This window comes from Pagrus major, chromosome 12 (assembly GCF_040436345.1).
Source record: "Pagrus major chromosome 12, Pma_NU_1.0".
Taxonomy (NCBI): domain Eukaryota; kingdom Metazoa; phylum Chordata; class Actinopteri; order Spariformes; family Sparidae; genus Pagrus; species Pagrus major.
Window position 1 is genome coordinate 8,066,390 of NC_133226.1, and position 12,587 is coordinate 8,078,976.

The window sequence follows — 12,587 nt, forward strand, 5'->3', positions numbered from 1 at the left end:
CAGACGTGGTGAGAGAGGAGGATATTTGCCTCCTGCATCAGTGAGAATTTCATTTAGCGAGTCGACAGAGGCGGGAGACGAGCACTGACCTGCCAAATGAGGGGGGCAGGTGACAATCACGGCTCTGCACAAGAAGGTGTTGGTGGTAGTTGTCACCCTGGCCCACTCAGCATCCTGTTGAAACATATAAACAGAAACGCAGCTTTAGTTAATAAGCATGTGGCACACATTTGTTAATACATTACATCTTCTTGAGTGAGGTGGTTCTGTTGGTATGTGTGATTTTGGGCACAATTTATTTCAAATACAAATGAACAAACTGTATCTGTTCTTGCCTTAACAGATTCAAAACTTCAACATACCTTTTTTGTCACGGTTTGGTTATTTTCTGTTTTATTTTGAAGTTCTCCCCTCATGTGTCACGTTTTGCTTTTCACTTCCTCCCTTTGTCTTTTTCCCACCTTTTCCCTGTTTGCCTGTGTTTCATTTGGTAACTATTCCCTGTCTGTTTAAGCATGTGTTTCTCTCTTACTCGGTGTCAATTTGTCATACATCTCCTGCGTTCCTGTTCTGTATGTCTATGTCAGTCCTGTGGTCCTGGTGTTCCCAGTGAGTTTCGGTTTGTACCTTTTTTAGTTTTTGTAATTTTTGGACTTCTCAATTCTTAGATTTGCCTGCGTCCTCTGTTTTTTTTTATTCTATTTGTTGCCAGACTTCCTATTATTCTTGTATTTTGGATTTTTGTGTTTGGACTTAAGCTTTATTATTAAAGCTCGGCTTGTGTTTGTTTAGCTGCCTGCCTCCTTGTGTCTTGCGCTTGGATCCATTTTTGTGTTAAAAATAATATTTTCAAGACATAACATTGTTATGACGTAATGAGTTTGTAGTTAGCATCTAAATTACGTCTGACATATTGTTAGAGACCTGGGATTTGTATTTACGACAGTGGTGTTGCACTCAGAAACTTCGGAGCCCAGTTCTGCACTTCTGCATACCATTAATGCAGACATGTTGTATAATATGTTTACACATACTCCTTTGAGACATTGATCATTTCTTTCTATGATATTATGTTTTCTATTTTAATGGATGTCAGTTCTCACAATCTGTGAAGAGAAGGAGATTTTCTAGTAATCTGTGCAATTGACGAGGTACACGACTTTAAAAAGGTGGTTAAATGACATTGAAGGATTATTTAAATCACTGCAGACAGTCTTGCTGTTGCAGAGCTCTTAAGTGCCCAGCTCCCTTGGTCTGGCATGTATTTCCACTAAACCTAAGCCTCTGGTGATAATTAATTCTCACCACACCACAGAACGCCACTGTGCAACAAAGAAAGCTCCTGTCTTCAGAGACTGTAAACCAGCTAGATATTTTGGATGCTGAAACTTAGGGATTCAATTTACTATATTTTAGCTCTCTACACTGATTTTTTTTTTTTTTTTTTTTTTAATCTTAACACAGTTAAGGCTCTCTGTAATTAGGACTTCATATCTTCTAGCAACTCTTCAACAACCCTCAGCTTTTAAAATGTATCGGGGTCAGAGCTGAATTTGAAAGGTGTCGCAGCTCTTCGAGTTAAGACAAGCTTTTCTTGAAACCTCAAGAAACCAAATTATTAATTTTCACTTACATTTTAATGAAATTATTCCATATCTTTTATTTTGCATGCAGACAGCCCCAGTCGCCTCGCAGCAAGAAGGTCCTAGATGAGAAGCCAGCCAGGCCGACTGGGGCCTCTCTGTGTGTAGTTTACACATTCTCCCCGTGCCTGCGTGGGTTTCTTGTGAATGCTCCGGTTCAGCTTAGGTCAACGGGAAAACTCTAAGTTGCCTGTAGCTGTGAATGTGAGTCTGTCTGTCAATATGTGTTAGCCCTGTGATACACTGGCAAAATGTCAAGGGTGCCCTGTCTGTCACCCAAAGCATGCTTGGATCTGCAGTGACCCTGTATGATACGTGGGTGTAAAAAAAAAAGTACCTCTTCATTCTTATTGTACCTGTAATGTCAGTGGGAATAGGGCTGTTATTAATGATTATTTTTAGTATTGATTCATTTCATTATTATTTCTAGTCAGTCTGATTATTTATTGTCAAAAATGTAGGTTTGCATTGAACAATTATTTTATTAATGTTTAAACTGCAAATTAGTTACTTGACTAATCGATTAATCATTTGATCAGTAAAACACAGTTAAATGTGTCGTGTCAACAGTCTAAAATGTAAAGATTAGAGATAGACCGATATGGTTTTTTCAGGGCCGATACCGATACCGATTACTAGTAGTCAAGGAGGCCGATAACCGATATTTGGAGCCGATATTCATTTGCAGTAAAAGGGAAAATATTGGCGTTGATGTAGTTACATTATGTCTTAAGTCTTGAACAGCAATATCCTGCTCCTCTCTACAAGAAACTGTCAAAGACAGCTTCAGGACACACTTCATCTAACAATATGTCATTTTCTGCTGCTTGGGATCTCTCAATAAACACAGAAAAAGGTAAAGTAAAATAACTTGGTAGTTAAACAGCCATTATTGCCCTACAGTTTTCTCTCAGACAGAGTTTTGCTACAGTCTGTTGAGCGTCTAGAGCCAGAAGGAGAAAGCGGACCAGTGGGCTAACGTTACGCTAAAAGCTAATCAGCCTTCACCTCAACGTGCTTCTCTGCAATAAAACTGGACTGAATTGAGTTCATTAGGTTTTTACTCTCTCACTCACACACACACAGACTTCTACTATCACAGACTATTTCCATATCGATATTATCAGCAACCTTGTTTCGAGTGATTAACAAGCACGTCTGGAGGGACTGCGAACGGAGAGGAGAAAAAGTTTTGCCGAACGGAACCGGCGCTGTTCCTGGGGGCTTGGTTTCAAAGGTAAGTGTAGGCAGCAGACTCTCCCGAAATTGTAATAAACATCCCAGTCCTCTACACTCAACAACTACTAGTAACATTACTGTGAGCCCATTAACGTTATATAAACATAAGCGGCAGCTCTGCTCGCTCGCAGTCCCTCCAGACGTGCGTGTTAATCACTCGAAACAAGGTTGCTGATAATATCGATATGGAAATAATCCGTGATAGTAGAAGTCTGTGTGTGTGTGAGTGAGAGAGTAAAAACCTAATGAACTCAATTCAGTCCAGTTTTATTGCAGAGAAGCACGTTGAGGTGAAGGCTGATTAGCTTTTAGCGTAACGTTAGCCCACCGGTCCGCTTTCTCCTTCTCTGGCTCTAGATGCTCAGCAGACTGCAGCGAAACTCTACAACTCACGTGAGCACTGTGCATGCACAGCTTTCACTGCTGAATGGCTGTTACCCGTGCCGTGGCTCTGCGTGTAACCAGAGCGTGTAACCAATCAGATGGTGCTGTGGGTGGGACAATGCTGGAGACAGAGTAGTGACAGCAGACAGAGAGGCGCGGCTGCATTAGAGCCAAAATAACCCAGTTTTAAATTGATCTCTTATCGGCCGTCGGATTTAAAAAAAAGGCCGATGCCGATATGCGTCAAAATCTCGAATATCGGCGCCGATAATCGGTCTATCCCTAGTAAAGATATTAATTCACCATCACAGATGAGAAAGAAAACCAGCAAACAGTCACATTTGGAGGCTGAAAATTTTCTGTTGATTGACTAATTGATTAATCAAATGAAGCTCAGCGTAAGTTCAATCAAGAAGACTATCTTTGTATCATTCATCTCCCTCTCTCTCTGCTTCTTCCTAATCAGCTGACTGTGGGGGTTTTGCTTTTCTTTTTCTCCTCTCTTCATTTAATCATTCAGATTTCACCAAGATAACTCTGAGCCATTCATATCGCTGCTGTCAAACTTTAAATCCGCTCTCTCTGCCGCCGTCAGCTGTCATTTCAGTGCAATTTATGCGACCCCTCCACAACCCCGTTGGCCTCCTGTTCTTCCTATCCAGTGCACAGATTGTACTCACACCTTCTTCAGCCATATTCTTCACCACCTCCTCAAATATGACAAAATCATGATGGAGTCTATCTGCCAATTACTTGTACATTCTCTTGCTGTGCACATTGCAATGAAATTGTATCGTTCACTCAGAATGAGGTCTCTCCTGATTGAATAGTCCCCCTACATGGTGAAATGTTCGATTTCTGTTTTTCACACTTTGTCCTGCCACATGTCCAGTACCAAAATATATCAACTTTATTATAAACCAGAAAAACACCAAATTCCCGGCACGGCAACAAGTTCATTCTGGGCATTTTTTCTTGATGATTGACCAAATTACCAAAATTGCTTTCAATAATTTCCTGTAACTAAATGGACTAAATGGTTAATGTAGTTTTGGAGAATAAATTCAAACTCAGAAATGTTTATTTCTTCCATAACTGAATAAACAAGCTGTTCTCAGAGGAACATAAGGTCCCCAGAACACTGTTTGAAGCTACAAAGGTGGCAGAGTCCACCAAGTATAAGCTTGGCCATATTTTGGCCATAAGCCATATTTTGAGAAAGTTTTTCACTCCATGCCCCTGGTAGTCTGCAGACCGACAGGGGGGGTCGGTACTTTACAAAGTAAAACAGTTTGAAATTGTGTTGTCCTCCTTTTTATTCATCCGTGAAGACGAAGAGAGTGTTTATTTAGGTAATTTATTTTAAGCATAAAAAATCAGTCAAATGGAGATCTTTCTCTTCTGATTAAAATTTATCTTCCAAAGCTACAGAGTGCAACTTCAAGCTTTACCTTGGAGCTGGTCAACTGACAGTGTCCTCACTGATTGGATTTTTATTCAAGCAAGAATTCTATAGTCTACCATTCATTGATTTCAATTCTATCAAACAATCAATAAATGCAATAGTTGCATAAATGGTAGAAATAAACAGTACATTGGGGCAAATCTACTCTTTAGGGTGCATGGCGCCTTCGTGGGCTCTCAGATGTGGATAAGGGAGACAGTCAGGCGGAACAGACAGCGCCTTCACAGGAGACGGCCTGTTTCCCCATCGAGGAAGCTGTTATCTCTGTGTCGCGCCTCATCAATCCCTGAGTGAGCTGTTACTGTACTCTACCTGCCATATGGCCGTCACGGCAGAACCCAGCCGGACATTCTTCCACCCGATACGTTCTGCCAGGCATTCTGAAAGCTGTTGGGTGCCTCCCTGTGGAGAGACAGATATTACACTTCAAGGTGGGCTTAAAACCCATAGATGCCCCCCTTCCCTGGGTGGGCAGGGCATTTGAAGTTCAAAAAGGGTCACTTCACCCAAATTACAAAACAAGAAACCCCTGGTGGTGTCCAGCCAGCCATGCAGATAATTCAGTTGTTCTTGCCAAGATTTTGATGTATGTGTCTGAGAGACTTCTGCCAAAACCACAATGGAATAAAGCATTGTGTTTGTGGTCGTCAGGCAATTAGAAATGACATTTGGAAAACTCATCAGGTGGAAATATGTTCTGGTGATTCTGTATCAGCCACAGAACTGGCTGTGAAGACTTCAGTAACAACTATTTTCTTCCAAAGGCTGAAAACTATTATTAATTAATGCAAGAAACCATATGTAAAAAACTAAATTAAAAAAAATAAAATAAAAGCTAAATGTGTAAAGTATAAACAAAAAAATACACACAACTAAAGGAGTATTGACTTTTTCAGTACTTTCAGGTGAAAATGTATTTAAAAAACTTTATGGAGGACCGAAATTGTAAAAATCAAAAGTGAATAAAGACATCAATGACTCAATAAGTAAATTATTATTTCATTAAAGCAACATTATGTAGGAAAAGTTGTTTAACATGCTGTAAATACAAATCTTTACTATTGAACTTTTGTTTGTATTTCCTAATTTTCCTTTTTATATTTTCCAAATCTATATATTTATTTGTGTATTATTTTGTGGGAGCAAGGCATGTAGACTAGATCCATGCACTCTGATGTTACCAACCAATACCCCTGACCCCATGACACACTTTGAATGACAGCTGCTTCATTTCCAGAATGAAGCAGAAATGTGCATAGAAAAAAAAAAATTAAAAAGAAAGGAAAAAGAAAATGCAGAAATAAATAAGTTAAAGGGCATAAATGGAGGGAATAAATGAATAAGTAAAATGTAGTTATTGAGTGATTTATATCATTTGTTTTAGTTTGGCAGTTTCGGTCCTCCATAGTTTGTACCACTGTTAGACATATACAGTACAACTGATAAGAGCAGGGCCACTTTAGTGCTCATTTGAAGCTGCTTTTACTGCGCCTGTAGTTTTGTCATGCTTGCAGCGCTGCTCATTATAATTCCTTCAGGAAATAGCTGTACAATAACAAATTTGCTGCAGATGAAAAAAAGTGGAGGAAATGTGCTAATAATAAAAAAAGTTTTGTAACTAACTAGCTTTGTTGCAATTTCCTTCAAGGCCATGTGTGTCTTTTTTTTTTTGGCCTCCAGCCCTTTCACACTCCACCACTGCGAGGAGAGACAAGGTTCAGAGGCACTACCCACAAAATAGAACAGTATGAAACCACGACTTTCATGCTGAGGGAGCACATAAAAAATCGGAAAATCCAATACAAGACCACAGCTCAGAGTCGTTAAGCGGTCCCAATCGATGATGATTTCGAGGACAAACACGGATCATGTTTTTGGAGACGGGGCTGGACTGAGCTGTGCAGACTGTTTTGAGTGACTGGGATTCTAAGTCTTATTAGAGTAGGGAAGGAATGTGATCTCCAGATTTTTAGAAGGCACTTGAGTCAACAATATGCACTCTGGGAGAGGATATGAGCTGTGTACCTTTATCTTGAACTCCTGAGCTGAACCTTGAGTGCACTCTAGCAGAGGCAGTAGCCCTCCAGCTGCTGCTGCATACATGAGGAAGAATAGGAAGGACATCTGGGATGGCTCCATGCCAAAGACAGACCTGCTGCACAGTCCCATCTCCTCTTTTAACTCTGGCAGAGGGGGATGATTGAAAAGACACTTTAGCCTTCACACAGGTAGTAATAATATGCATTTCCCCTGCAATGACAGTGTTCTGCAAAGTTGTATCCCATTACATAGATAGCCACAATACAGTGCCATGACAAAAACTGCAATTTATTCTGTCGAATGAGAGTCAAGAGTATAGTTGATAAAAACACACCAGGACAATGATGATTATTTCTGTAATCAAATCAAATCGAACCTGTGCTGGGCACAGGTTTGATTCGGCTTTGGCATAGAAATTCAAATTATATTCAGGAATCTGTACTCAGACATTTCATGGGCTGACAATGCCACATTGATCCACACTGACATATCTCGACTAACACTGGATGGACTGTCTTGCAAACTGCTACGGACTTACAAGATTCCTCACGGATGAATGCTAATGACTTTATTGATCTCCTGACCTTTCATCAAGTGCCATGATTAGGTCAGACTTCCAGTGTATCCAATGCTGATTTCATAATGAATGCCTGCAAAATTAATGACATTTCCATCGGCCTAAGCCCCACCTAGGATAACCAGATTAGAATAAGAGGTGGGTGGGCGAACATGGCTGCCTGTACATTATATTCAGTGTCAACAAATAGTTAAACACACAAAACTCAACACTAAAATGAATACTTTTGTTGGAGTTACAATGAAAAGGAACACAATGATTGCAGCAGTGTTTGAAGGTCAGAATACTCCTTCTCTGTGGGTGTGTGCATGCAGGAAAATTCAAGGCTGGAAAACAAAATGAAAAAGACGGCCATAATTTGTGTGTTTTTTTAAAACTTAAAACACTGTCCTGCTCTCATGCTATGAACCTCCCTCTGTGTCCTTCAAAAGTAAACATTTTGTCTTTTCTTATCTTGCTGTACATAAGCTGTTACCAGCTAACTAGCAAATGTAACCAGGCTAACATTCTAAGCTAAGATGGTGACCAACATTATACTTGCTGCACTGTGAGATTGTTAGCACACCAACTGCGACTATATGACTTACATTTTTACATTTACTTCAGCATGGCAGCCTAAGAACAGAGACACACTTTAGGCCTCAACTTTTATTCATCTTATTTTTTTATAGGTCCCATATTATGCTAATTTTCAGGTATATACTTTTATTTTGACATCAGCTATCATGATCAAATCAAGAATAGCTTAAAATACTTAAATGTTCAAAAGAGAGATTTTTTTTTCTTCATTCTGTCAATTCCTGTAGCACCTCTATTCATCCTCCATCTGAACACTCCTGTCTCTTTTTATCCCCTCCTGAGAAGCCCAATCTGCTCTGACTGGTCGGTTCGAATAGGCCCAAGCAGCAGCCACTGTGTTTCTGCTTCACCTCTACCTTTGTTGTTATACTGCATCAAATGTCTTTATTAACAACAACACAAATCACTATTTTGTCAAAGACCAACACAAAGTAGGAGGAAGTCAACATGTTACATCTGCTCCCAACCCTGACCTGCTGTCCAAGCGTGTTGCTCAATGTACGAGTGCAGGGTCATACTGTCCAGCTCAATGGCGTTCGGAGTCCTCCAAGGATCCCGGACACATACTGTGGCACACAATCTGTCAATCTGAGTGAAACATTCAGTCACCACAACACACCCACACACGATGATTCACCACCGTGAACCAAAAGCATCCCATTGATACAGATAGAAAAAAGTATAGATACAGTTGGAGGCTGCCAAATATGATTCTACTCGGGCGTTCTCCTCCACATTCTCTACTTCCCACTGCTACTGTAACCATTTATCTGGGGCAGGAAATTTTGTTCACTGTGTGATAAATGTACTATCAATTCGAAAGCATACGGCCTTATAAATGTGAAATACCATTACCACATTCATTTGGGACTTCTTATCTCCTGGCACGATAAGGATATGGGACAATACAGCTGATTATAAAATATGGTTGTTAAAGCTCTAGAGAAAACTGTATTTCAGCTGATATGTAGTCTGTATATCATCTTATTCTTGGTACACATGGAAAAGTCAACAAGAAATTAATTAAACCCCTCTTCAGAGTTGTAAGTATTATATTAGTCCACTGAGAGCTGTGGTTATTGAATCTCATCAGCTCTAACTGAACATGGTCCTTAGTACAGTATGCGAGTCTTGCCTCACCTTCCACAGGAGCTGGGTGAGGTCAATTAGCACCACTGGGGATAGAGCAGGGATGCTGCTTCTGTAGGTGCGAACTTTGGCACCCGGGCCACCCATGTGGTGCACCTTCCTGCCAATACTGAACTGCTGATAGGTCTCTAAATCCAGCTCCTTTATCAGCTCCAAGATGTGTGTTTGGGTGCTGAAAGAGAAAAGAAAGTAATTTCTATTCTGCTTATTGGAAGGTTATTGCACTAGTTTAGTAGGGCTCCAACATTACTTGGGCGCGTCCTTGAACAACTGGAAAAACACTTCGAAAAGTGGTAAAACGTAAACATGAAGCACCTGAGAGATGTTCTCTCCTCTTGAAATTAAAATGTCATCATAGTGTTCTTGAACAGTACACTTAACAATGGTTGTAGCCTTGTGGCTAGACAAGACAATGGCTGCAAACAAAAGTTTGTTACTTTGATCAGAGAAGTCTTTGCTGTGAAGTGGCATGAATCATTCGCCCTTTTCACACAAAGACTCGAATTATCGGCACAGTGAATGTTCACCATTTCTCCGCCTTTGTTTGTTCACACTGAACCAAAAGAGGCGTGACAGTACACATCATGACATTGACATGTGTGGTTTTTTTAAACATGTTTCCCCCGGTGTCCACCTGTTAATCTAAACATGTATCGGCCAACTGTTTATAATCATGTGGATGCACTTATAATGTGTTGTGATTGAGCTCCTGACCCACCATGCATCGTGGAAAGTGCTCTAAATTACATAATTACATAATCACCATAAGTAAACAGTGGACCCTGCCTGACTCTCACTCGCGGGGGGGGGGGTTGTTGTTTTCTGGAGGAAAGTTCACTGAAGTTTTTTTTGTTTTGGAAAAGGTAATAAAGTTAATTTTGTGAGTTGCTGACAATCAACCTATTCAGTCATTTTCTTATGACGATGTGTTGATTGAATTCTAAAGGCTGATGAAGATAACAACCTTGAAGCCAGTGTTTAATTGTTTATTTTTTCGAATCTCCATGTTCATTTTATTATGCACAATTATTTGCCTTTGTATTATTAAATATAATTCTTGTTTTTTTTATCATTGTGCATATGAATAAATTAAAAAAAATAATAATAATAATGTTCTGTTACCAACACAACACCTACTCTTAGTCGGGTCCACGGTAAAGAACAAACTGCAATCATAAACCCTTTGAAGACTGTACCAGTGAACAGGGACCAACACTGAAACGCATTCTGTTATTCTCACACTAAATGATATGAACTTTGTATTAGTCATGTCATTCAATCTATCCATGACTCATTAGAGAAAGTAATCTCATTCAAAGGTTTTCTGATAAGTAGGCAGTCATTGTCATTGTTGCTTGTCATTGACGTCAATATTATAAAACTCAGAGCAACATTATGTAACTTTTTTTTACCTTACAATAACAGCTTGTAACAGGGTGAATGGTGTCTCTGTCTCAGCCACTCTGCCCCCCTATCACTTGTTTAAGCACTATTTAACTTCAGTGAGAGGGGAGGATCACAGTGTTACATACATGTTTACTTTAATATACAAGTTTTAATGAGTCATGTTTGTAGTTAGCACCTATATTACGTCTGACAAATTGTTACAGACCTGGGATTTGTCTTTACGACAGTGGTGTTTGCTTTCAGAAACTGCGAGGGGTGCCAAATGGCACAAAATGCCAATTTCTACATAATGTTTAACTTCTCAAGATAGTGAGACAGTGACCATCTTCCATCTTTGCCCCTTTATCATTGGCTGGAGCCAATTGTGGCTAACATCTGGTTAGTTTATCCCAGAACCTTCTTGCTGTCTGGAGGTAGTTCTAACCACTGCACTACCAAACAGTATATTTGTTATAATGATAATGTGATTGAAGCTTACTTGTCTAGCTGATGTCTAAATGTTTGGGCTGTTCTGACATTACAGGGCTTGATGATTTGCTTCTAGACTACATTATGAAAATGTTAAATATTTGACTGACTTTCAACAGCTTGCTCACAAATCACTGATTTTATGTTTGTCTCATGTTCAGTGCAACTCTGCTGCATTTCAATTGCTACTATCGTGTTTTCAGCATCATAAATAAAACAACAAATTCCTATCATGAGGAAATGTTCGGCTATCGCCTAGAAAATCCCAACAAGACATAATTAAACAACAGACAGGGGGACTCTTTAAAGGTGCAATAAGAATTTTAGGTGAAAATATTCAAAACTTCACGAAAATTATCAACAGAATGTGAATAACAGGTACACCGTTATGACATCTATGTATTGTGTTGCCAAGATGGTTAGCATGCTAACCAGCTAGTCAAGACTGCTAGCTGCTCAGCTAACTGAGCTAACAAGCTAACAGCAGCTACACTTAGCAGCAGTTAGCGGTTACTTCAGTGACATGCTGCCCCCTATTTGTTTTGAATATGAATTCGACATGTGGTCAATTCTTACATGTTGCACCTTTAAAAATGTTTTTGATCGACATTACCTTCCTACCCACTGCCCTCCAAAGTCCCAGCGATCAACACCATTGGCTGCTGGTATTTCAGTCGACAGCGTGCGACCTCCCACCCGATCTGCATGGCACACAAGACATGATTCAGTCAGAGCAAAGTCTCTTCACAATTAAAGCATACAGTACAAACTGACACACTGCTTCAGGCTTAATAATTGCCTTCAGCAATGCTTTTACAAACCTTTTCCCTCCACTATCAGTATTCTCAACTCTGCATTCCTCTTTTTGAGGAAATGAGCCGCACTCAGTCCAGATAGTCCGGCGCCAACAACAATAACGTCCCAAATTTCTGCAGTCATAGTCAAGCTCTATGGCTATGGTTTTTTGTGCCAACTTAGCGTGTGCTGGTAAACAGAAAAACCAACTCGTATTCCCTTTTCCTCTTCGTATCAATTTGGTTATCTTGTGAAGCCTGGGCTGTTTTCATAACAGTGCACTTTGGAACTGTGAACAACTGAGCTTGTGACCTACTTGGCAGAGACTGGGCCATATCAATTCCAGCAGTAAAAGCCAGGGGGAGGCTTTTGATTTCTAAACAGTAGAGACACTGTCAGATGTAAAGTCTTGTAATGCTGTGTTTCAACAATAACATGCAAATGTGCAATATATTAATTTAAAACCATCCATTAAATAAGATAGTAATTAAGATTTTCTGATATCAAGCAAGAGGTTTTTGGTATCAGCATGAGTGGTGATTTTATAGAAGCATTAAAGTTATCACTCCGTCACAGTGTCTTTCTAACTACCTCAGCTCCAAGTCTGAAAGAAGCACAATGTACCTGATAACCCTCTAGCTTTTTTAAAGATAGCAAATGTTAAAAGTTTTTTTTTTTTTTCCTGTATCTATAATTAAGACATACTTGAAATAACAATCACCACCCTTCAGAAAATACATAATTAATGCACAGTATGGAATGATTAATAGTAAATCAGCAGCTGATGCCAGTAAGGCAGTGAACAGTGCTGTATAAAATAAAACCAGTGGTAAAACTTAAT

The 12,587-nt window shown here is 39.7% G+C and overlaps 1 protein-coding gene across 1 annotated transcript in view; it reads right to left on the reverse strand.

The window, feature by feature from the left end:
* The window catches only part of LOC141005576 (probable flavin-containing monoamine oxidase A), a 48,415-nt gene extending 36,419 nt beyond the window's left edge, over nucleotides 1–11,996 (reverse strand). Inside the window, exons 1-7 of the mRNA XM_073477456.1 lie at nucleotides 11,773–11,996; nucleotides 11,565–11,652; nucleotides 9,068–9,248; nucleotides 8,401–8,515; nucleotides 6,757–6,914; nucleotides 5,044–5,133; nucleotides 90–174 (exon numbers count right to left, since the gene is read on the reverse strand). Coding sequence (XP_073333557.1) covers nucleotides 90–174; nucleotides 5,044–5,133; nucleotides 6,757–6,914; nucleotides 8,401–8,515; nucleotides 9,068–9,248; nucleotides 11,565–11,652; nucleotides 11,773–11,890 — 835 coding nt within the window. The 5' untranslated portion in view covers nucleotides 11,891–11,996. The remainder of the gene's footprint in view (nucleotides 1–89; nucleotides 175–5,043; nucleotides 5,134–6,756; nucleotides 6,915–8,400; nucleotides 8,516–9,067; nucleotides 9,249–11,564; nucleotides 11,653–11,772) is intronic.
* Between the last annotated feature and the right edge of the window lie 591 nt (nucleotides 11,997–12,587).